This window comes from Monodelphis domestica, chromosome 1 (assembly GCF_027887165.1).
Source record: "Monodelphis domestica isolate mMonDom1 chromosome 1, mMonDom1.pri, whole genome shotgun sequence".
NCBI lineage: Eukaryota > Metazoa > Chordata > Mammalia > Didelphimorphia > Didelphidae > Monodelphis > Monodelphis domestica.
The window spans coordinates 445220026-445246010 of record NC_077227.1 but is presented as its reverse complement, the minus strand read 5'-3'; the positions used below and the strand labels follow the sequence as shown (position 1 = coordinate 445246010).

At 41.1% G+C, this 25985-nt stretch overlaps 1 protein-coding gene and 1 long non-coding RNA gene across 4 annotated transcripts in view; one reads left to right on the top strand and one right to left on the bottom strand.

Annotated features, from left to right (window-relative positions):
- C1H16orf78 (chromosome 1 C16orf78 homolog) overlaps nucleotides 1-13617 on the bottom strand; it is a 19486-nt gene extending 5869 nt beyond the window's left edge. Inside the window, exons 1-5 of one of the 3 annotated variants that reach the window (XM_007474832.3) lie at nucleotides 13286-13617; nucleotides 10342-10479; nucleotides 9888-10046; nucleotides 9134-9269; nucleotides 513-756 (exon numbers count right to left, since the gene is read on the bottom strand). In XM_007474832.3, the coding sequence (XP_007474894.2) occupies nucleotides 513-756; nucleotides 9134-9269; nucleotides 9888-10046; nucleotides 10342-10479; nucleotides 13286-13573 (965 nt within the window). In that variant the 5' untranslated portion in view covers nucleotides 13574-13617. The remainder of the gene's footprint in view (nucleotides 1-512; nucleotides 757-9133; nucleotides 9270-9887; nucleotides 10047-10341; nucleotides 10480-13285) is intronic. The other 2 variants (XM_007474834.3, XM_007474833.3) reach the window with 2 other exon arrangements.
- On the top strand, nucleotides 648-25985 carry LOC103097115 (uncharacterized). Its single transcript, XR_001626107.2, has 3 exons — nucleotides 648-774; nucleotides 15117-15226; nucleotides 21505-25985. It is a non-coding gene; the product is annotated as an uncharacterized LOC103097115 (long non-coding RNA).

Here is a 25985-nt window from a genome sequence, read left to right as displayed (position 1 = left end):
AAGGAATACAGTCCTCCCTGATCTTTCCACCAAATTCCTCCTGTCGTTGTTCAGTTATTTCAGTGTCTAACCTTTGGTGACCCCACTTGAGGTGTTCTTAGCAAAGATAATGTCATTTCCTTCTCCAGCTCATTTGACAGATGAGAAAACTGGGGCAAACAGGGTTAAGTGACGTGTCCAGGGTCATACAACTAGATGTGTGTTGAACTCAGGAAGATGAATCTTCCTGATTCTAGGGCTAGTACTCTATCCACCGTGCCAACTAGTTCTCTCTTTAGGACCAGGCAGAATAAATCTATGGCCTCTATTAGTATATCTGTTAGGGAGTCAAACCATTCACAGGTGTCTTCTGTTTCTGTTTGGTTGGTAATTTGTAAGGGAAGAGAATGTACCTAGGCACAATACACTCTAGGAATTCACTTGGCTAACAAAGCTACCTTAACAGGGCTTTGGCTGTCAGTGTCCACCCCAGTTTCCTTGACAAATTTTGTTCCCTACCTCCATTTCCTTACCTACAGCTCAGGACTTCATGGGGCTTCAACAGCGGGGCAACAGCAATTGGACTCCTATCAACTAAATTCTTCATCTTTCGATCATACGTCTGGAAACCAGATGATGGGTCTATCACTTTTGAATTCAGTCCTTTACGGGAAGAGAAGGAATCCTGCAAAAACTGGTTGGTTGGGTCTAAGCTGCTTCTACGTGGGATATTCAGCCGTGGGATTGTTGACGCCATATTATCTGGCCCGTCTGAGTCTGAAGAGGAAGAAAAAAGTAAGAAGAATATTAATATCTCTTTCTGGATTTACTTTAAAGGCTTTCAGACAGGCCCAGAGATAGGAGGTCCTAGGATCAAATCCAGCCTCAGATACTTCCTAGCTGTGTGACCCTTGGCAAGTCACTTAACCCCCATTGCCTAGCCCTTATCTCTTTTCTCCCTTGGGACCAATACACAGTACTGATTCTAAGACACATGGTAAAGTGTGTGTGTGTGTGTGTGTGTGTGTGTGTGTGTGTGTGTGTGTGTGAGAAGAAGAAATGGAAAGAAGACAGAAGCAAGTTTAGGCAACAGCAAATGAATTTAAATGGAATGATACTGAAGAAATATCAAGAATGCTAACACTCAAAATGAGCTGAGGCTGGTGAGGGAAGCTAAGGATGACAAAAAGGTGGGGTTTTGTGGGTAGAGAGAAAAGGGGAAATATCAGAGCAGGAATATGACCATTACCCAGGGTCAGTGGGATAACTGACAATTGGAAAGAAAACAATGCCACTCATTTTAAAGTCATTTTTTTTCTGATAAGAATACATTTATTGTAAATGACAGTTGAGTTCCCAAAATAAATTGTTTATACCCCAAATAAATGAGAAGATAGTAAAAGAGTATCTAGCTGTTTCTTTTGAATTCAAATCATCAATTGGCCTAAATGAATCATATCTTTAGGTTTCAAAACAACTGGCAGATATGATTTCTGAGGCATTGTCAGAGTTATTTGAATGATCATAAAAAACCCGAGAGGTGCCACAAGGTTGGAGAAATGCAAATGTTGTCCCAGTTTTTGAAAAAAGGAAAGAGAATAGAGTCTGTACACAACAGGTTGGCAACTTTGCTTGTTGGAAACTTTGCTTCCTGAGAAAATTCTCAAAAGGATCATTTTAAAGAGATAGCTGGTGAACCTCTGGAAAAGGAAGCAGGAATTACAAGAAGCCAGAATAGTTTCACTAAGAACGTAGCCTTTTGGGGCTTGTTCTACTGGTAGAACGCTGTGGATATAGCTAACCAAAAGCTTTTGATAAAATGTCTCATACTATTCTTATTGAGAAGATGGACAGATGTGGATTGAACAATAATATGATCAGATGGATTTAGAATTGGTTGGATGCCTAGACTCCACAAGAAACTGTCAATGGATCAATGTGAGCATGTTTAGAGGTTTCTAGTGGAGTGTCCCAGGGCTCTGTGCTTGACCCTCAGCTGTTTAACATTTTTATAAACTTATATAATAAAAACACAGATGAAATACCCATCACACTTGCAGATGATCACAAAACTAAGAAGAGATAGACCACATAGTGGATGCCAAGGATTCAGATCCAAAAGAATCTTGATAATCTAGAGTATTGGGCTGATGAATAAGAAGGTGAAATTCAAAAAGATTTATGCTAAGTCTTGCCTTTGAGTGCCAAAAAATAGCTTCCTAAATGTACGAGAGGAGAATCATGGATAGATAACAGTTGTTTCTAAAGACATCTTGAAGTTAATGCAGTGTGGCTAAAGTCATCTTGGACTTCTTATGAGGGGTAGAACTTCCAGGAACAGGGAAGTCATGATGGTACTTTGCCCTCATCAGACCTCATCTGGAATGATATGCTCAGTTCCTGGTGCTGTGGTTTAAGAATGACCTTGATAAACTGGAGTATGTTCAGAAAAGGGTCCTAAGTCTATGACACCTGAGGACCAGTTAAAGGAACATATTTAGCCAGGAAAAGAGAAGACTTAGGAGGACACATGATTATTAACTGTTTTCATGCATTTGAAGGGCTGTCATGTGGAGAAGGAATTAGATTTCTTCTCTCTCTCCCCAGAGCAGAACCAGGAATGATGGGTAGAAGTTGCAAAAAAGGTAAATTTAGGTTTAATATTAGGAAAAACATCCTAACTGTACCTGGCCCTGAGTGGAACAAGATGCCTTGAGAGCTAGGTGGGTTACCTTCCTTGGTGGTTTTCAAGAAGAGGCTGGATAACCCTTTGACAGTGCGTTATGCTGGGTATTCCTTGGTGGCTGGGTTGAATTACACAGCTACTAGGTCCCTCCCAACTCAAATGTTTTGTCATCTAGCCCAGAATCCCTCATTTTACACAGGGGGAACCCGAGACCTAGAGAGCATGATGTGATTTGTTCCAAAGTCATGTGGGGAGTTAGTGACAGAATGAAGGACTTGAATATATTTCTTCTTACAGTCCTCTTTCTATTATATCATATTGCTTTCCTCCTTGAGGATCATGTGGTTGTTCTAGTTCTACTCCTTAAGTCTAGAAGTCATTCTCTGGTCATTTCCTCTTTGATATTAAGAACTCACAACTCAGTGCCCCAAAGAATCCATTGAAACAGGCCTTTTTCTCCCCAATTCAGATTTTCTCCTGATGACTTGAGTCCTTTATTTCTGGAAAGTAACTTCTTTATGTTTACTATAGAAGGTTCTGACTGGCTTTGCCTCTTGCCTGAACATTTGAGTAGGGGGTGGAGGAGAGCGAAGGTAAAACGATAGGAGGAAAGCAGCATCTGCCCTTATCTTTGCCAGTACCTCCCCAAACCCACAGAGTACATCATTTCTAAAGGCATAGGAAAGGCCTCCCCACTCCTGAGCCCACGTGGCTCCCTGCGTTTGAAGATGGAGGCAGCTGGAAGGGCTGAGAACTGCTATATAGGTCAAGTCAGAGGAGCCCTGTGAGTTCTCAGGAGGACTGTGGCTGCTTTACTCCCACCCCTGTTTTCACAAACTTCTGCTCCCCCTTCCCTGTGGCTGAGGGAGGCGGCCACTGCACCTGCCTTCTTGCCTCCAGCTTTCTTCCCTAATGCCCAAGGGCTCCTGCCTTGTGGGTCCCTTTGGCCCTCATTCCAGTCTCCCTACTCAGCCTGCCTCTGGCCCCAGGCTGTCAGCTCCTTATCCTATGCCTTCTGAGGTGGCAGAATTCCCTTCCTTCATTTATATTGTCACCTTGCAGGTATTTATAGATTGCAGTGTGGTCCCCTCCCCCTTCCCCTTACCCCTGAGTCTTCTCTTTTTAAAAATGTTATATGCCCCAGTCTTTTCCCTTAGAATGCAGAGACTTAAATTGAGAGATGGGATGAGAGACTACGAGAGACTAAGGAATCTGTTCTGCTTATGGTCTGTCTTTTCTCGATGATGCTAGGAAGAGGTCAGTCAAGGGAGGCAGTTTTCTGGTTTTTTTTTGGCATTCTCTCCACCCCCAATAGTCCTTAGGACTCCTCTGGACTCATTTCTTTTTGGATGTCCTACACTTCAAGAGGAAACTATGCCGAGGTCCCTGGGTCTTTTAGGGACTTAGACTTATAGCCTAATTATAGATTATTTAGGGATAAAAAAAATAGGATTTGGATCTAGAAGGGAAATGAGAGATTATCTGTTCTAATACTTTCATTTTCCAGGTGAACAAACTGAGGCCAAGGGAGGTGAAAGGATTTGCTCCAGTTCATGCAGACTGTAAATTTCATAGCCAAAATGTGAACTCAAGTTTTGTAACTACAAATCAATGGAAAGTGAGGAAAGGTTACGGTTAGGGGCAGAGCCAGGACAGGTAAGCCAGGTCTCCTGATTCTCTAGATCAACACTTGTCTGAATGTGTTGGAAAGAATACTGGATTTGGAGCCAGAGGACTTGAGTTCCAATGCTAATTCTGTGAATTTTTATCTCTGAGCTTTCAAAACTATGTTTAGAAAGGGAATTCAAAACCAAGCAAGCAAAAGAGACCACAAAAGATCAAATGGACAGTTTTAATTTATGCAAAATTGAAAAACCTCTTCACAAAGAAAAATTATTTTGGTTAGAATAAGAATGCTATTGAGACTTTGGACAAGTCTGATATTTGAGATATATGAGGATTTGACACCAATATGTAAGACTAAGCAATCATTCTCTAATGGATATATGGTCAGTGGATATAAAGGAGGTTTTTAAAAGAAGAAATGCAAACTGTCAATCATCATATGAAAAATGCATTGCCACTAATAGTAAGGGAAATAGGAAATTAAAACAAGTTTGGGGTTTCACCTCATACCAGCACGCTGGCAAAGATAATGTAAGAGAGAGACAGTCAATGTTGGAGAGACTGCAGATGGAAGGCACGCTAATGTAACTTTTGGTAGAATTGTGAATTGGTTCAACTTCTAAAAAAACCAATTGAGAATAATTGGAGAAAATCACAAAATCACTCGCATGACCCAACATCCCATTCTGGCACATATAATCCAAAGAAGTTAAAGATAGAGTGAAAAATCCCATATACACCAAAATATCTGCACCAGTACTTTCAATGATAACATAAAATGAAATCAAAGTGGATGCACATGATTTATGGAATGTCTGAAAAACATTGTGATATATAAATACAGTGAAAAATATCTTAAGAAATGACCAACAGAAGGAATTCAGAAAATGGGAAGCTGTATTAGCTGATAAAAAATTAAAAAAAGAAAAATCAGGAGAACAAAATATAGAAAAAGACGAATGTAAATGAAAACAGCACTTCAAGGCAATGAAATATGGTGACCAATCAGATAGAAGAGATAATGATGATATACCCTTTCCTTCTCTTCATGAGTTGGAGGGTTAGGAATCTAGAATGCTTCATATTTGTCATATCTTTGTTACTTGATTTTATTTAACTGTTTTTCTTTGTTACAAGGGAAAGTTAAATAGGAGAGATGTTTCTTTTAGGTGTTTTTGCAAATGCATTTGAAAACTAAAAGGCATCTGTAAAACTTTCTCAAATAATTGCTACCTATCTGACCTTGAGCAAATCATTGTCCCTTTCTGGGTCACAGTCCATCTGTAAAATGAGGGTGAAGGGTTGAACAAGGTGATCTTTAAGGTCCATTTTAGCTCATAGTGTGCTGAATATTTTTTGACAATTGGTGGGACTCTTGGCATGTAGTGGGACCCAGGGTTGGGAACATAAGGGATGAATAAAATAGATACAGTGCCCTGTAATACATTGAGAATTCCAAGCTCTGAGTGAGAGGCATCCTCAGAAATGAGTAGTGAAATCAGAAAGTTATCATATTCTCGCAATAAAAATCATCCTGAAATGACTGAGATTAGCCACGTAGCCATGTACAAGAGTCATCCTCCCTTGGAGACAGCTTGTAAATGTGATGAGGATAAGATAGGAGCACTTTCTGAAGATGAAAGGACCTCCCTTAAAGAGAAATGAGCTGTTTACAATGGAAGATATAGCTTAGAAAAAGTACCAAGTTAATCATAAAGAAATGTAGACAGAGAGGGCTTTGGTGACTGGGAAAGAAGGTTTCAAAAGAAGAGTAGAAGAGCCAGCATTTGTTGATCAGTAAGTCAATAAACATTTAATAAGTACCTACCATTTGCCAGACACTATGCTAAGTTCTAGGAATATAAAGAAATGTAAAAATTCCTATTCTTAAGGTGAAGTCTAAGGAGCAGCTCTAATGGAGGAATCAACTTGAAAACTCTGAATTTAATAAGATAAATTGGAAATCATTCCAGAGGAAGGGTACTAGAATTAAAAGGGATCAGAAAAGAAGGTTTCTCCCAGAAGATGTGATTTTAGCCAAGACTTGAAGCCAGGGAAGCCAAGAGACAGATATGAGATGAAAAGCTTTCCAGGCATAGGTGATAGTTGGTGAGAAAAATTGAGTGTCTTGTTTGAGGGACAGTACAGAGGCCAGTGTCATTGTATCACAGTGTTTGGGGGTAAGGTGTTGACCAACAAGAATACAGTGGTCTATTTGCCCATTCTTTTTTGAACTCTTTTAAAACTATGTGTTAATCCTTGGGTTTGTTCTTGTAGATTCAAAGATACAAAATATCAGAGCTGGAAGGGAATTTAGAAACCAACTAATCTTTATAGGTATTCCTTCTACATTGTAGGGTTAGGAGCACAGCATCTTTGGGATATAGAAAATCTGAAAAAAAAAGTTTTTGGCTTTTGCATTCTTTTTACAAACTTTAACTTTTTAATTATTTTAACTTTAAAAAATAAATCACATATATTTATGGTATTAAAAATAAAATATGTTGATGTTATATAATACTATGCATATATTTTATGCATTTCTGAGTTTCTAAACTTTTCTTGTGTCATTTGCTGAGCCTCGGGTGTGTCATCTGCAGCTTCAGCAAAACCCTCTCCAAATTCTCATTTAATTTCTTATGCCAACTAATAATTTATTGAAACTGTGATGGGGGAAGTAAAAGTGATGTGGAAGGGATACATGCATTAATTTGATAGATGAGGAAACTGAAGTCCAGAAAATGAAGTTACTTGAAGGGTCTCCTACACTAAGTTAAGAGGAAGAACCGAAGTTAGAACACAGGCATGTTGGCTCCTTCGTCAGTCAGTTTTTATATTATTTTTATTCCATTCTTCTTTGGTGCCTCATCTCACTGTAACTTAACATGGGCTTTCCAGTTTCTGGATTTCTTGTAATTTTGGCTAGTGACCCTAAGGAGCATAGGTTCATAGGCTCTGGAGCTAGAAGAGATCTTGGAGATTACCAAATCCCAGACAGATAAGGAACTTGAAACTTAAAAAAAGAGAAGTGAGTTGCCATCTCCAAGAACTCAACCTTTTGATGGATGGGCAAAGCTTCCTGACTGTTAACAAGTTCTTGACCCAGACCATAATGAGTCCTCAGGACTCAAGTGCTATATTCCCTGGCCTCTGTCTTTATCACCATCTCTTCACAACAACAATGTCTATCAGTTTTATTTTTCTAGACAAGGTTGGAGCTCGTAGAGTTAATATATAGAGAGAATGCTAACATGAGATAAAATTTACTTTACTATAGTAGAAGGAATCTTGGTATCTGACTTGAGTTTGGATCTGGTTCAGTTACTAAACTCACTGTTTGATCCTAGCTTTTCTTCTCTGACCCCTGGTTTTTATTTCTTTCAAACAGAGTGATTGACCCTGATACCCCAAGAAGGTCAAAGACAGAAAGGTCCCACAAGTCACAAAAATATTTATAGTAGTCCAAAAGGAAACAAATTGAGAGTCCATCAATTGAGGAATGAATGTATAGATGGTATATCAAACAGCCAATAAACATTTGTTAGGTGTCTTCTATGTGCTAAGCTCTATGCTAAATCCTCAGGATAAAAAGAAAGACAAATAATCTCAAAGAGTTCCTAGTCTAATGGGGGAGACCACATGAAAATCACTTCATTCAAAGAAGCTATATACAAGATTAATTGGAAAAAAATGAGAGAAGGCACTAGAATTAAGGAGAAATGGGAAATACTTCTTGTTGAAGGTAGAATTTTAGTTGAGACTTGAAGGAACTCAGGGAAGTCAGGAGATAAAGATGAGAGTATTCCAGGAATAGGAGAGATCAAGTGGAAACGCCCTAATTCTGGAAATTGAGTATCTTGTTCAAAGAATAGCAAGGAGTCCAGTATCACTGGAACAAAGAGCACCTGGGAGGGGTAGGATGGATTGGAGTAGAGAGAGGTAAGTGCCATCGGTTCACCATCACTGGTCTATTGTCATCACACTTTCCCTCTGCCTTGCAATCATTAATCTTTCATCCTCACCATGACCTCCAATCCCTAGAACCCTCAGTTCTTTCTCAGTCGATCATTTCTGCACTAGCTACATGCTCTTCTTTTCCTCATCTTGACCCCTTGAGAAACCAGTCCAACTTTATACCATCCTTATGAATTCCTTGCTGTATCTTGCCTTTCTGAATGGAAAATCTTAGGTGACTTTCTTCATCTGTTGCCTTTGCTCCTACACATGAGATACTAAAGAATGAATGAAGCTAAAAAAAATCAGCAAACCATACTGACTAGATTAACTAAAAATTTGTTGTACCACTTTAACTGGGCTCTCCCTGTTGCAAGGCAATCCTTTTTACTCATGCTTAATTAATTCTATCCCACTCACCAGAGCAGCCCTTTCAAAACTTTTCAATTCTCTTCAAACCCTCTGCTCATACTCTCAACTGAGAACTTTGACATCCACCAAAGGTGATCGTTTTTCTTCTAATCTCTTATCATCCAAATGATGTAGGCTACTATCTACGCTCTGTGGGCATGCACATCACCCCTCCCTCCTAAGTTTGTTACTAGAAAGGCAGAGGGACTCAGTCAGAGCTGCACCCTCCACCATGCCTGATGACATTTTTCACATCCTCTGCCCCTCTTCCCAGCAGCCCAGTGCACAGAGGATAAGGTGGGCAGCTTATAGGCAGTAGAGCTAAAGGGGAGCAGAGTACTTGAACCCTCACTTCTTCAGATCAAGGAAATCCACAGATAGAGGCAAGACTCAGGGAAACTGTTGGCATTCTTTAGGAAATAGGAAGAGCTTCCCTACAAGTTTGTGGAAAAAGGCAAGAACATTATTCACACTTACCAGACATTAACCTTCTGTTTGCCTCCTTCAAAGTGTTGAGGTAGTTGCTGTAGGTCCTTGGAAGATCAGGATCTCTATATGTTGAAAAATCATCTGAGGATCTTTTGATTTGTCTCAGGGCATTCTTTAGGAAGGACTGAGTACAAAAGAAAATGGAATCATGACTCTGGTCAGGGGGCAGAGATGCCCCAGAAGGATCATACTTTGCCCCTATTCAAAAGTAAAGCTAAGCAGGATGCCCTTGGTTGTTCCTTTAATTTCAAAGTTATGATCTTAGGAAGACAAGTTCACAGGGGTTCCAGGAAATACCAGAGGGGTTCAGAACAAGAGATGTCTCCACTGGAACCAGGAAAGTGGGATGGTTTTTAATCCTTTTCAGTTTTACAAACCCAGGGAACTTGGGCCCTTCCCTCTCTTGAAGAAGAAACTATTTGTAAACCCTTTTACAGTCAGAATCTTGTCTGAACCATCTATGATAAACATACAAGGTGTGTAGGGCAGAAGAGAGCATCCTTTTTTAACAAAGAGGATGTTGGGCCTCTGTCTTCCCTTCTGAAGTTTGCCAAGGGAAGAACTGAATCACTTGAGAGTACTGCCCATCCAGGTAGGAGTAGGGTTTGAATGTGGATTAGTGGAAAGAGCATAAGCTGAGAGATAGGAGATAATGGATTTGAGTCACTATTATTAGCTGAATAACTTTAAATGAATCACTCTTTGAATGAATCATTCTCCCTCTGTAGGCCTTGACACTCACCTGCCAAATGGGGTTTATAACAGGATACCTTATAAGGGATGCTGGGAAATAAAGTGTCGAAGTGCTTTGAGAAATGAGCTGTGGCATACTTGTGTGAGATGGTATCAGGAATGAAATTCTACCTGCTGATGGTCGTCTTGGGGGAGAGGATGGGAGGATCTGGGGGATAAGAAGGGAAGTTAGACAAGGGTATCTGTGATATCAGAAGGAAAAGGGCAAAATAAATGGAGAGATAGATGGAATAAAGTAGACATTTCTAAATAAATGCACACTGTTACATATCAAATAGCTTGAGGTAGCCACTGAGAGCCAATAAAGAGTCAAGTTGGAGCATTTAGTCTTTCACTGAGGCGGGCTCCAAGAAGCCAGTGGTATAGAACTGACCATGTGTTTCTCTTGGTTTGCTCTCTCTGGCTAGTGCCTAGGAATCGGGAAGCAGAAGGAACTGAATTACCGGGACAAAGGTCAAATTTTCCACTTCGTCATCTGCTGAGGGCTTCAGTAATAATTTTCTGAGCTTTTTTTCTTCTTGATCTATCTTGTGGTCTTGAAGGTGTTTCAGATTTTCCAGTGACTGTTTGGTTTTAGTGAGCTAAGGGAAAGAGAGAACACAGTAGGGGCAGTCATAAGGCTTGGAAGCAGCCCAATTCAAGCCAATTCAATAAGCATTTTCTTAAAAGTTTAATGTGTACAAGGTACTGGCAGTACACAGAGAAAAATTATACAGACCCGGCCCTCCAGGAATTTGTATTCTGCTGCAATGATGCAACATATAAATTTGACTGGTGATGCAATGGTATAATGGAAAGAATCCTGATTTAGAGTGAGAGGACCTGGCTTTCAATTCTGGTTCTCCTATTTTTAGCACCTTGAGACTTCTCTGCATCTTAGTTTCCTTATCTGTCAAATGACAGGGTTGGAATGGGTGGCCTCTGAGGCTCCTTGAGCTTCTAAGTGTAGGAGCTTAAGTTTTTTTTTTTTTTTGTATCAGATTTATGATTTTATTAGTATAGGAAACTTAGTGAGGGAATTCCATTTCACTACAGAGCAGGAGCAAACATTCTCCTTTATCAAAGGGGACATTGAGCCGTTGCCTTCCCTTGTGAAATTTGCCCATGGAAGAACTGAGTCCACTGAGAGAATCGCCCATCTGTACCCCTCAGAAAGGGAGTGGGGGGGGGAGTTTAATGTGGATTAATGAGAAGAGCATGGACAGAAAGATAGGAGATGTTGAGTTTGAGTAACCCAGAAAAAAAAAAAAACTGTTTTCTATGTGGCAGCAACTCAATTCCTTCTGCTCCCTGAGTCCTTGACACCCAGGAAGAATCAACCAAAAGAATGACATGACCCAAAATACCTTTGATTTTTTGATGCCCACCTTAGTGAGTGGACCAATCTAACTTGACTGACTCTCAGTGGCTACCTCAGGCTATTCAATTTGTAACAGGGGATACTTTGAAGTGTCTGTTTCACTCCATCCATCCATCTGTTGTTTTGCAACATATAGTCTGGGTCCTAGCTCTGTGATCCTGGGCAAGTCACTTAACTCCTATAGCCCAGCCCTTTACTCTTCTGTTTTAGGATCACACTAAAACTGAAGGTAAGGGTTTAAAAAATAAATATAGTTGAATGAGTTTGTCTGGGGCTCCAAGAAGCAGTGATTTACCCAGGCTTCAAGTAGCTTATATGTAGCAGTGGCTGAAGTTGAACCTGGATGGTGTAGAATGAGATGAATAGAAAAATCAGGAAGAGCTGGGTTTAAGTGCTGCCTCTGACCTAGACAATGTAAAATAACATTTGAGTGGGTATCTAGAGATTCTGTGAATGTAGTCAGATCACCAAGGTTGAAAACCAAACTTTAACTCCATTGATGTGAAGGATAGACTGCCTTTTGAACTATCAGTCTCCGTAAGCCTGGAAGGTTGTGAAGTCTTGGCTAATGGGTAGCTACAGTGCAAGACTGACAACTAAGCTTCTAGTTATTCTGAACCTCTGTGACTATGGCCTTTTCAATCTTATTGGGCCCATTTGAATTTCTTTGATGCTCCAGTGATCAGTTACAGAAAATACCAATTTTGTTCAGTTTGAAAAACCTTCCTGAATAATATACCAGGAGGTGATTTGCTAGGAAAACATAAACATAAGACAGGAAAAAGTACTTGATTATTAGGATTGGCTGGATTGAAAACAGTATAAGGGAGGCTAGGTGACTCGGTGGATTGAGAACCAGGCCTAGAGATGGGAGATCCTGGGTTCAAAACTAGCCTCAGAATTTTCCTAGCTGTGACCCTGGGCAAGTCACGTAATCTTAATTGCCTAGCCCTTACCACTCTCTTCTGTTTTGGAACCAATACACAGTATTGATTTTAAGACAGAATGTAAGGAGAAAGAGGACAAATAATAAGAGTTCATAATTCCATTTCACTCTATGGTCTTTGAAGGTATCCTCCTAATTGCCTTGAGAGGTAGGTACTATCTATCTCAATTCCCATATTAAAGATTAGGAAACTAAGACTTACAGAAAGCAGGTGATTTGTTCATAGTCCACAGTTAGGACATAATAGAATCAAGACAGTCCAATTTGAGTTACTTGACCCTAATTAGACCAATGCTTTTTTCATTCTGCCATGCTTTCAATATGAGTTGAGAGATGGTAAAGAGGCTTCTCTACCCCAACATATCTCTAGCTGATGCTTGCAAGCATCCTCTTCACAATAAATTCTTTGAGCCCAAGAATAGCTCTCTTTTAAAATGAAATTTAAATAAATGACATTTTTCCTTTTTTCCCTTACCACCTTCCACTCCCAACCTCATGATACCATCAAGTCACTAAGTTTTTGTGAAAGAGTTCAACAGAGACCTTCCTCTCTCACAGGTCTGGTAGCAAGAGAGTACTGTTTGCTTGTCTAAAAAGAGGAGAGGGTGCTCATGGGAGGGAAAGGAGTGAAGAAACAATAGCCAGAGGTACAAACACACTTCACTGATCTGCAATATGGAATATGGAATAAGGCAGCTTTGTGCAGTGATAAGATGATGTAAGTGTGGGTCCAAGGTCTGGATTTAATCTTTGCCCTGGAACAAACTTACTCTGTGACTTCCAACAAGTCATTTGCCTCTCTGGACCTTGCTTTCTCCAATTATAAAATCAGGGGGTTGAACTGTAAGGCCTTTTTCCACGGGAGTTTTGTGAATGGGCAAGGAGGCAGCAGCCTTCATAGAAAGATCAAATTTCATAGGCATATGGCCATTCAAGGCCAAGGAGCCCTGTGTTCGGGTCTATCCCATATACACCACATGTAAGTCAGAGAGTGTTCTAAGTGAAAGGGAGTCCCAATCTCATAACTTTTAGAATGCAAGCCCTCTAAGAGGCTTCCCCTCTATGTGTCCTATTTGCATACTTGGTGGTTCTCTTTCTTGTGAGCGACAGCCACGGACTTCCCATGCTTCCCTTCTAACCTCTCCACGAAGTTTGTTGAATCTGATTGTTTCCTTTCCTTGGATGCCCTCCATCCTGTCTTCTCTATTGTAGGCTCCCAGTGTAACACCTTCTTTGAACCTTCTATTGCATTTCCATGAGTGACACTTGCTCTTTTTTTTTCTTTTCCTGACCAGGATGAAATGTTAGGTCTTTCTCCAGTGGTGTGAGGGTTAGGAGAGCGGGAAGACCATGGTGCCATACCTGACATTTTGGAGAATCAGCTAACAATCCCTCTTGCCTACTGTGTGGGGCCTTCATGGCCAGGTAGACTAACATGAGAGGGAATTGTGAGGTCACTTTTGGGACAGCAACCTGGATAGAGAGAAAGTTGAAACTGACTTTAAACCTCCTCACTATTTATCCTTTGGGACAGGACATCCTGGTGGTGAAGGTCATTTAATCAGTCTCTTCTCTGAGGAACATTTTCTCCCCAAAGCTCAGTGTTATCTGTAGGAGTGGGGACAGTGAGTAGATGCATCATGATGGATTGTGAAAAAATATTTCTAGGAAAAAATTAGGGTTTGTTAGGGTTAATGCAAAATTAGGCTGTATTATCTCCTGCACTAGTCTGTAATCTCAGATCAATGACCCTGGCCCCTGTTGGCTGAATGCCAGGTCTGTGAATAGTCTACCCTTCCCTTAGGGTTCTCTAGTACCCTTAAGGAGGCTGAAGAGGGGTGGGTCTCTAGTCTCTATCACTGGCTCAAGTCCTCACCATTTGTGTGGCCCAAGTATCCCAGTTTCATTTATCTACTTAACAGTCAGATTAGCTTTTAGGAAGGAATATTTACTTCAAAGCTATGGCAACAAATCTTCAAATATTTTTCCCAACATCTGGCAAAGGTAATCCCCCTTATACCACCTTAGTCTCTTGGGATGGGAGGGGGATTAGGTTCTTAGCTTGGCTCAGTCTCTAGATAGAATCAGTACAACCAAGTTCTGAGTTCAAAGCTTCCTAATTTTCCTGTACTCTTTCCACTGTATCACCCTCATCCAATCAGATATTTTCTATTATGTGCCAGATAGTCTGCTAGGTGTTGTCCGATGATAAAACAAGCTGCCTTGTCACTGGCGCTCTCAAGCAGAGGCCATATGACTGCTAGCAGAAATGTGATGGGAGAGAATGATGCTAAGGTACAGTTGGGATTGGATGGCCTCTAACCAGGACCTGCCAACTCTGAGATCCTTTAAACCTTTCCTCCTCTGCTGCTCAGTTTTCTTCCTCCTCCTTGATCAGTATTCAATATTCCATTAGCAGTGAATTCCTTCTTTGTTTGGCATGGAAGGTTTTGTAGCCTTTCTGCCAATAAAAACCAGCCTTTAAATCCTAAGGGGGCCAGGGCCTTTTCCTCAGAATATCTTAAAACCAAATATAAACAATCAGAACAGCTTTCAAACAAAGGTATATAGTGGTTTCCTTAAGGCTATTAACACTTTGCACTGCATTAATTTCTCAGATCATTTCTCATAGGGGCAGTTTGTTTAGATCCGATAATGGAGTGAGATGAATATAACAGTCCTGTTTCTGAGCAAGGAGAATAGAGCTTGGGAACTGCTCAGAGAAGGCAAATTATGGCAGGATATTGTGTTGCTGGGGGACAGTAGGGTGTCTGAGCACTTGACTCTGGGTAAAAGATACCGAGAGCCTGCTGGCCTTGAAATGGAAGATGGGGAGGACCAAAGAAAAACTTCACTCATTTCATAATTTTGCCAGTGCTCAGACCTGTTCTTCCTCTTCTTCATATCCATAGATCCTCCTGGCTTCCAGTTTAGGTTATTTTTTCAATGGAAAATATGTATTAAGCTGCTATGTACAAGGCACTGATCTGACATAACAAGGAGGAAGACAACCAGTCTTGAGGTAGGTCCTCTAGGTACTTAATAGCTAGAAGTTTCTTCCACTACATGATCATGAATCTTTCATTAAGTACTGCTAGATGGAGAAACCAAGACCCACAGAGGTTTTGTAACTTGGACTCCCAAAGAATCATTAATAATAACAATAATACTTTGCTATTTTGAAGATCCATGATTTTAAGCTTGCTGGTCTCTAAGAGATCAGTGTAATGGAAAGAGTAATGGATTTGGAAAATGGATTTGGAAAATAGGATCTGGTTCAAATCCTGACTCTTCCTACCTGTGGGATGTTGGGCAAGACCCTTTGCCTCCCTGGGCATCTGTTTGCTTTTTTGAAAAATGATTGCATTAGATGAATTCTAAGTTCACTTCCACAGATTTCATGAGTTCACAGAATTAGAGCCAGAAGGGTCCTCAGAGAGCACCCCAACTATCTCATTTTACAAGAGGAGCAAACTGAGGTCCAGAGAGGTTAAGTCTCATGTTCTCATAGCTAAGTAATCAGCAGAGCTGGGATATGGACCCTGACCATCTGATTTCAATGTGTTAATGGGTAGCATTTATAGAGCACTTTTTGCATACGTGATCTCAGTGATGCTGAGGACACATAATGACCTCATAACCACATGGAGCAAGAAGTATTCTTGTTTTTCAGATGAGAAAACTGAGACTCAGAGAAGCAATTGTTTTAAGAGCCCACAAGTGTCAGACTCTGGGTTTGAACCTGGGTCTTTTTACTCTTAGTCTAATGCTCATTTCACTGTGCCACATGTCTTCGTAAGGAAACCAAAGACTGCTCTGAGGCAATGTTGTACTTCAAAGATTTTGGGCTTGGTGTCATTGTCAAGTGATTATACTGGCTGGCAAGTTCAGGGGAGTAGATTGATAACCCCCCCCAACTTTTGTTCTTTTCCCAGATGTTCTCATTCTGTGGAACAGAAAATTGATGCCAAGTTCACAACTGCATTAAATTAAAACTAGAAATCTCTGCAACAGCAGGAAAGTCACTAACCTACAAATAGTTCTCTAATGGGCCTGACAAGAGAATGAAAGGAAAAGTTTAGCTGCACTCTGCTAGGCTACGCTCAGGAGTCTGTTGCTGGAAATAGGGTAGGATTGACCTGGAATTCTCTTGGGCTTAGGTGGTGGCATGGGATGACCACACATGAGAGCTGCAGAATGAAGAAATTACCCAAGGGCTCAAATGTAACAGAACTGAAGTCAACATGTGAATAGGAAATTTGAGGATAACAGTAGAAAACCTGAAAATCATAGGATTTAGAACTGGAGAGGACCTTAAAGATTATCTATTGCCATTCTTTAATTTTCAGATGAGGCGATTGAGCTGAAGTGCCTTATCCAAGGTCAGATAAGTATTAAATAGCAAAAATGCCTGATTCCAGATTTAGGATTGTTGTCATTAATGTAGAACACCACAATTTTGTTCTGCAGGGCCTACCTTTCCTGTAGTTAGGGACACAGAGAACTGATTCTTTGATCCTGCCTTGTTTCCTGTTGGTGATTCCTATTATTTCCCTCCCAAGAACCAGAGGCTAAACTTAATCTAACGATGAGGCAGGGGAGCCAAATAACCAGTGATTGCCTTTCAGAGAACAGAGTTCAATTCCTTCAGTTGTCTCACCTTGATAGTGAAAGGGGGACAATGGGTGGTTTGGTCCAAAGAAGCACATGAGGGACCACAGAAACATAGCTTCACAAATAATACCCTGCTACCACTGGGCCACTTCAGGGCTCTATGTGTCATCTTGGAGAGGGAAAGCAGATGGAGACTGTGAGGAGGCTCAGTCTAGGGCATCTTCCTCTATGCTGCAGGGGGCCAGGAAGTCTCTAAGTCCCTCATTGGTCCTTTTCCCAATAATCAATAAATCAAGTCAGTCCAGCACTTACTATGTGCCAGGCACGGTACTAAGAATTAGGGACACAAAGAAAGGGAAAAATCATCCCAATTCTTGCTTATACCCTAAAGGGGGAAATGTTTATATAAATAGGTATTGAGAAGCTACATATAGAGAACATAAAAAGTAACCTTAGAGTGGAAGGCTCTAGCAGTCAGGGGGCTAGGGAAGACCTCCTGTAAAAGATGACTTTTGGGGTGAATCTTGAAAAAATTCAGGAATTCTAAGAGATGGAGGTGAGAAGGGATTGCATGCCAGGAATAGGGGGGATAGAGGGTGGTGGTGGACGGGGGGATGACACAGCCAATGCAAAAGCATGGAGGTGAGAGATGAAGCATCATGTTCAAGGATAAGCAAGTAGCCTTGACTGTATAGCATATAAGGAGTCTAGGGAGGTGTGTATGAATTCTAGGAGAGGAAGGGACCAGGTGGTAAAATGCTTCAAATTCTTCCTACCCCAGTATTTTACATTGGATCATAGAGGTGATAGGCAGCTCCTAGAGTTATTGGGTAGTGGGGGGTATCGTGGCCAATACAAAATCTTTTTTTTTAATACTTTTAAACATCTATTTAAAAAATGAGCTCAAAATTCTCTTCTTTTTAGCTTCTCCCTCACCTTTTGAGAAGGCAAGCATTATATTAAACATATAAATTCCATATTATCCATGTTGTGGGGTTGGGAATGGCAAGAAAAATAAAGTAAGAAAGTACACTTCAACATGCATTCTGAGTTCATCAGTTCTTTCTCTGGAGGTGGATAGCATTTTTCGTCATAAGTCCTTTGGAATTGTCTTGGATTATGGCATTGATCAGAGCAGCTAAGCCTTTCTTCCTTTTTTTTTATCCTTATCTTCCACCTTAGAATCAATACTGTGTATTGGTTCCAAGGCAGAAGAGTGGTGAGGGTTAGGCAATGGGGGTTAAGTGACTTGCCCAGGGTCACACAGCTGGGAAGTGTCTGAGGACAGATTTGAACCCAGGACCTCCCATTTCTATTCCTGGTTCTCAATCCATTGATCTACCTAGCTGTCCCTGAGCAGTTCATAGTTGATCATCAAGCAGTTCACTCACTGTATACAATATTCTTCTAGTTCTGCTCACTTCACTTTGCATCAGTTCTCATTCCTAATCTTTAGGATGACTCCTATGACAGTTTTGTGGAGTATGGCTTGGAATGAAGAGGGACTTGAGGCAAGGAGATAAACTAGAAGGCTATTGCAAGAGTTATGGAGGCGATGAGGGCTGGCACTGAGATGGAGAGAAGGGGTATTATGAGAGATATAAAGGTAGAACTAACAAGATTTGACAATGGGTTGGATATGTGGAGTTAGTGAGAGTAAAGAGTTGGTAACACACCCAGTTAAGCTTGGGTGACTGGGAGGATCCTGGTACTCTCGATAGTAATAGGGAAGTTCCAAAGAGGGGTGGGTTTGGGGTAAAAGATATAGAATTTGAGGTTCCTCTAAGGACATCCTGTTCTAAATGTTCAATAGTCATTAGGTTAGGTGGGACTGCAGTTCAGGAGCATGTCAAGGACCAGATAATACAGTGTCTAAGGTCAAGTATATAGATCTGGGAATCATCTGCAGAGAGATGATAACTGAACCCATGGCATGTGAGGAGATCACCATATGAGATAGTACAGAGGCAAAAGGGTACGGGGTTTAGGACAGAGAATGGGGGGCACCAACAGTTAGTTTGTGTGATATGAATAAAGCTCCAAGAAATGGAACTGAGAAGTGTTCACACAGGAGGGGAGCCAATGTTGCAAAAATACTGACGAGTATCCAGAGGGAGAGAGATCAACAGGGTGAAGGGCAGCACAGGGGTCAATAAGGCTTTGAAGATCAAGAAAAGGCCATTAGATTTTACAGTTCTGAGAACATTGCTAATTTTAGAGGGAGAAGTTTCTGTTGAATGATAAGGTTGCCATCTAAATTACAGAGGACTGAGAAGACAGTGAGGAGAGGAAGGAGTTTAGCTGAGAAAGAAAGATTGGTTCTTATATAGGATGATAACTAGCAAAAATATCTGGATTGGGTGATGGTTTTTTTTTTTAAGCAAGGGGAATTCATGGGACATTTGCATGAGCATATTGTAAGTAGCAGTGAAGAAGCCAGTAGGTAGATGAGATTGAATGGAGAGAGAATGAGTAGGGATAATGGTGAGGGAAATCTGCTAAAGGAGATGGGAGAGCATGGCATCAAGGGTATATTATAGGTAGAAAGGTTGGCCTTGGTGAGGAGAAGGGCTACCTCTTCATCAGATGCTGCAAGGGAGGAGGATTTCAGAGGATGAAAGGGGAAGACGAAGGAGATCTTGGCAAAGGTGCTCATTTTTTGATGAAGAGGCACAGTCTTCAGGTCAGAGGATGCCTGGGAGGGGGTACCACAGGATGCTTGAGTAGAGAAGAGAAAGTTTGAAGTAACTGCTGTTTTGAGTGGGATAGAGAATCATTTAGGGAAGAGGAGGAGGATTGTTTTGTTTCGGTGAGGACCTGGTTGAGATTAGATACAGAAATTTGTAGTGGACCAGACCAGCATGGTTCTATGACTTCTTCCAGCTTCATTCAGCAGCTTTTGAGTAGAAACAAAGTGGGCAAGATGGTAGGAGCAATCCAGAGTTGGGATTTGCTAAATTATGACTGGTGATCAGAATGGGGGGAAAGGGATTTACAATAGAGGGCATTGTAGAGTTGACCTTATTTATCAAATGGGTCGATTGGAAGAGAGGAGAGTGTAGCCAGGGCACTGCAGTTGATGATTTGGGGAATGATGGAGGGGTAGAGGGACTGGAGGTCACATTGAGTATGAAGAATAGGCAGGAAGGGCCAAGGGGACAGTGACTAGCAATTCAGCACAGAATAGGATGAATGTGAATATGCATCTCAGAAGTGCAGAGCTAAGGAGTTTTCTTTCAGAATCCAGAGTACAGGTTCCAAGTGCTGATCAAGGACAGGCAAAGTAGCTCCTTTAACAATAGCAATCCCTAACATCTGTAAGCCTTCCTTCCCTTTGCATGTAGGATCTCTAGCTTTCTTCAAAGTACATTTCAGGAAGACAACTGGATAGCCCAGTGGTTTGAGAGCCGGGCATAGAGACGGGAGGTCCTGGGCTCAAATCTGACCTCAGACACTTCCTACCTATGTGACCCTGGGCAAGTCACTTTACCCCTATTGCCTAGCTCTTATCACTCTTCTGCCTTAGAACCAATACACAGTATAGATTCTGAAATGGAAGATAAGGGTTAGAAAAACAAAAACAAAAACAGGACATTTTAGGTGCCAGCTCCTACATGGAGTCTTCCCCCATCCTTCTCTCTTGGAATTATTATGTTTTACTTTGTGCAAATGTATATTACTTTGTATTTACTTACTTGGATACATTTTGTATCCTCATGGGAGAAGTAAGCTTCATGAGGGCAGGGGCTATTTCATTTTTGCCATCCTCACTGGCTACTACAGTTCCATGGACACAAAAAGTCTTAAAAAAGCCTTGTTGAAATGAACTGTAAACTTTTTGAAACATTTTATATCATATAGAGTTGAAAGAAACTTTAGAAAACTTCTTGTTTAAACCTCTTATTTTACAGAAAAGGAAACTAAGTCACTGGAGAGGGGGAATTACATGCCCAGGGTCACATAAATAGTATGCATTTATATTCATTATTTTATTTGACCTATCAGATTGTAAGAATTTGGTGTTAGTGCAACCTGAGTTTGAATCCCATCTCTTGTTATTTATTACCTATGCGACCTTGGAAAAGTCACTTAGCCTTTTGGTCCTCAGATTTTTCATTGGTAAGACAGGAGGTTGGATGAAAGGGAATCTGAGATCAGGACCCGTTATGTTTTAGGATTTTTGTCAACCAATTGTGTCTAACAATTTGCTTTAAAACAGAAGCTATTTATAAGTGTTTACTAAATGTATCCTCAAAACCTGAACATAGCTATGAGTTATATAGGATGGTCTTATCTCTCATTTGATGGCTAATGAAGCAGTCACAGAGATAAGTGACTTGTCCAAGGTCATACATTGAATTAGTAACAGAGGAGATTAAAAAAACAAAACTTAGTGCCTTTCTTGGTGCCTTTTCTTTTCTCCTTTGGCTAGAGGAAAGAGGCTCCATTCCTGAAGCCCAGAGGAAATGCTAGGGATGACAAAAAAGTACAAAACTCACCTGGATTGGCCTGTGCTCTGCCAGGCAATAGAATGTGGGTGAAATCTACCGAGATTTCTGTTCTCTCCATGTAGCTACTGGAAGGATGGTGGTTGGGAGTTTTTATTTTGTCCTACTTTTTGGTATTTTAATACCCAATATCATTGCAATTCACAGGGGTCATTTAAAATATATATTATCTTATTAGAGTGAACTGACTTCCCTGTTGCTGGACCAAGTTCCATCGAAAACCCATTAAGTCCCCGAAGTCACAGCATGGAGCCTGAGTCAGTGGAGCTGCTGACAGACACTCCAAGCACCGTATCTGCCCTAGATTTTGAGGACACACCAAGCAAATGTCTCAATTAAGTCACTGAATGAATGTGCCAGAGAATGTTCCACAATTTACATATTCGGAAACTTACAGTCTCTTCTTGGAGGGAACATCTCTTCTAGTTCTGGGAAGAGAGAGAGAATGCTGGCGTCCTTGGAGGGGTTCTGGGAGGACAGGCACCAAAGGCTCCTTGCCTGCTAGAGAGGAGGGTCAAGACTGAAAACTGGATATTTTGGAGGTGGGTATGGCTGAGACACAACAGTGGATATTGAAAGAACCTTGCCCTGGGCCTCGGTTTTTCCTCATCCACAAAATGAGGTCAGATTAGATGGTTTCTAAGGTTCCTTCTAGCTGTGATATTTTCTATGTGGGGTACAGTATACTGTGGTTGAGAGGGCTGGATTTGGAGGACCTAGGTTCAAATTCTGATTCAAGAACATATAGGTCCCTGTATGACCTTGGGCAAGATAAGATCTCTGAATTTCAGTTTCCTTACCTCTAAAATGAGAACATTGAAATCAATGATCTGCTAAGGGCCCCTTTAGCCCTAAAATTGATTTAAAGTCAGGAAACCAGACTTGAATTTGATAAGATGTGTGAGCCTGAGTTAGTCATTTCATCTCTGTGAGCTTCTGTTTCCTCCTTTGTTAAAAGAAGCTATGCTACCTCTCCAGTCTTCCTCATAGAAAATATTGTGCCAATCTAACAAGATAATAGATTTGAAAGTGTGTGGCAAAAGGGAAAAAGTTCATAAGGGACTGCTATAACAAGAGAGTGGTTTTGGTCTCAGACAATGCCCAAGACTGGTATGTGTGGCTTAAAGAATGAGTAGTAACTTCCAGGCCTTCTACCTACCAATGCCTACCAGGCTTCTAAGATCACTAGACCAGGGCAGGGAGGGCTTTGCCAGATCTTGTTGCACTACACCTTCTCCACTGTCTCCCCTCTGCATTTTTAGATCATAAACTGATTTTTGAGGGGAGAACAGCAAAGGAGTAACTATGTACCACATTGGCCTGGTTGGGCCATCATGTATTACTTGCCACAACTGCCCAGAAATATCAAACTAGGACTTAGTTACCTTTGCCAGACCTCCCTGGGTAGGCTTAAGCCTTGTAGGAAATAGAGTCTAAGGACATTAGGTTTCCTGACCTCAAGAACAGAGTGACTCGATTAAATGGAAAAGTTTAGCACTGACCATAATGAGCTAGTCCCAAATCATACCTCCAGGGGGCCGTCTGGCACATCCCAGCCCCTGAGCTCCAACTTCCTTTCCAGCCTAATTATTATAATTGTAATTTAAATAGGAATAAAACCCTAGCTCTCAAGGGGCCAGAGGAGGGAGAGCGTGGATCTGTAGGAAAGAGGACACGGCACTCTGAGAACGATAATTAGAGACGATTTAATTTCCCTCTGTCCAGAAGGAGATTGTCCTAGTAGCATCTCCATTCTTAAAAAGCTGGAGAACGAAGCTGCATTTCTCTCTAGGAAAAGGCCTCTCTGGTGGGGGACTAGGTAAAGGAAAGAGGTGACTCGAACCTTAAATGTACTCTTCAAATGGTCAGAGCTCTCTGGTTCAATTGGTAATGAAGATATTGACATTTATAAAATTATAGGGGCCCCGTATGTATGTGAGAGTACACACGTGTGTATTTTTTGGGGGATGGAGAGAAACGGAGATGAAGAGAACCCAGGTGATAATATCTGTGTATTAATATATAGGCTATCTATATATATGCCATCTATATTTATATCTATATTTATCCTATCTATATTTAGGATGATGGGATAAAAGATTTAGAAACACAGTGTCCCATAAATCACAGCTTTAATAACTTAAATATTTTGAGTTTAATTAGTTATGAGAGTTTAAAACTGAATGATGACTTTTGGGTCACCATATATAGTTATTCTCTAGCTTGTTATCTTGTTCTAGCCTTGATTGACCATGGAATGATAAAGAGAGGAGTAGCTTGAGAGTCAGACGTAATTTACAGTGGCATAATGGAAACAGCCTTAGACTGGGAGTCTAAGGAACCTGTGTTCTAGTCTTAACTTATTTCCCATGTGACTTGGAGCAAATCATTTAACCTCTCTTGTCCTCAATTTTCTTATTTGTAAAGTGAGGGATTTGTATTAGATCCCCTTCAACAGTAAATATGATGATCTATCCATCAAATTTCTAGCTTAATTTATGAGTTGTTAGCTTGGGTAAGTCATTTCCCTTTTTGGGACCTTGGTTTCCAAACCTTTAAAATAGGAGAAATAATACATATACACTTTTCACATTATGGGGCTGTTGAGAGGAACAAATGATATCTGTTGCTGTTATTCAGTGGTTCAGTCATGTCTGACTCTTTGAGACACCATGAACTGTAGCTGTGCATGGGTTTTTTTTCTTGGCAAGAATATTCTGGAGTAGTTTGCCATTTCCTTCTCTGGTGGATTCAGTGGATCCTTTTTGTCAGGAAATCGGAGGTTAAGTGACTTGCCTAGAGTCACACAGCTAGGAATTGTCTGAGGCTGGATTTGAAGTGAAGTCTTCCTGACTCAGGTTTAGCACTCTATCCACTGAGCCATCCAGCTGCCTCTGACACGCATATCCATGTAATAATGTTTGTAAATTCCTGGATACCTATAAACTACTGCTGGTGGTGGTCATAGAGACCTTCTTCTAGTGAAGCCCTGCTAGCCCAGGAATGTCTTATTCACTCTCTCATTTGGGAGTTCCAATGGCACCCCTTTTCCTCTAGGATTCAATTATAACACTGCCTGAGAAACAGCGCACTTTTCTGCAGACTTGTTACAGATCTGGCCCAGGATCTGGGTCCTTTTGCGGAAGTGCTGCCCTTGACAGCCCAGGGAGAGAATTAGCAGAGACTGGCTGTCTTTCCATGGGCCAGAACTAAACAGATTCCTGAGGACAAACTGACTAGCAGCCCCTCTCCCCATCTTTGCAGTCCTAGCCTCCTCTCAGTCTCCACCATTCTCTCACCACCTCCCACCTTGCCTGCAAATGTCTTCCCTTAGGCTGTCCGCTTCTTAAGATTAGGGACTGTTTTATTTTATCTTAAGAAATGTTCTTTTTATCTCTATTACATAGCATGTGCCATGTAAGTGCTTAATAAATTGTAAGTGCCACCTTGTAAAGACTTAATAAATGCTGCTTTGACTAACTGACTGGTTATATGTCATGGATATAGTTATTTGTTTGCTATCTTCCCCCATGAGAACGTGGGGACTATTTCACTTTTACCTCTGCATCCTCAGAGCTTAGCCTAGAGCCAGCACACAGTAAGGACTTAATACAAGTTTCTTCATTGACTTCCTCATTTAAATATGTAATTTATGGGTGTTTAAAGGAAGCAAATTCTCATTATCTGGCTCTGAGATTTTCTCAGTTTGAAAATTAGGCATTAGGACTGTGAAGGATAATAATATCTCTGAGAAAAAACAGAGTTGGGTGGGATATATCATCCTGGAAAAGTATGCTTGATTTGGAGTCAGAGGGCCTGGGTTCAAATGTTGAGTTTGCTACTTGCTCTCTGTTGTGATCTTGGCCAAGTTGTAACTATGTTGATTGATATCACTTCCTGTTGAATTCTGGGTGCTCAGGGACCATGCAGAGACCCCATGCACTGACACATACCTAGTAATGAAGACGTAAGCACCAACCATGTGCTAACATATAGACACACACGTGGTCCTGCTATATATCTTAGTGCTGCAAAGTCTTCAGACAGGAACATCCATGCATACAAGTAAACAAAGCCTTGCACACAAGGGCATTCACTGTCCCTGTAAACACACATATCCATTGTGCGCACACATTCTGAGGATTCCTAGGCTAGAGAGATTTGAGATCAGATGGCCTGGCCCCCCCCCCCCCTGTTTACAGGGGTTCAGTGCCATCAGGGTGATCTGCCTTTATTTTAGAAGTTGAAGGTGATATTAGTACATAGAAGCAGTTAAGAGGTTGATTTTTACTAGCCGTTCCAAGCCCCAAACCCAAGTACTCTGGCTCTAAATCTAGGATGACAGGTTCTCTGGAGGAGGGGACCTTAGAGGCGACCTAGTCCAACTTCATTTTACAGAGAAGGAAAATGAGGCTCAGGAGGGTTAAGTCATGTGCTTGAGGTCAACAGCATGTGCTTTGTAGAAATTTGAACCCAGGTCCTTTGCCTCCAGATCTGGGACTCTTTCCACTGTAACCATTAGTGACTCAATCCACACAAACACAAAACCAGTAGGCACCCAGAAATCCCTCCTGTCTCCCTGTCTCGCCGTCTTGTCTCTGTCGTCTGTCAGTCTGTCTTCTGTTTGTCTCTCTACCTGTGGCACAGCCAGACGGGACT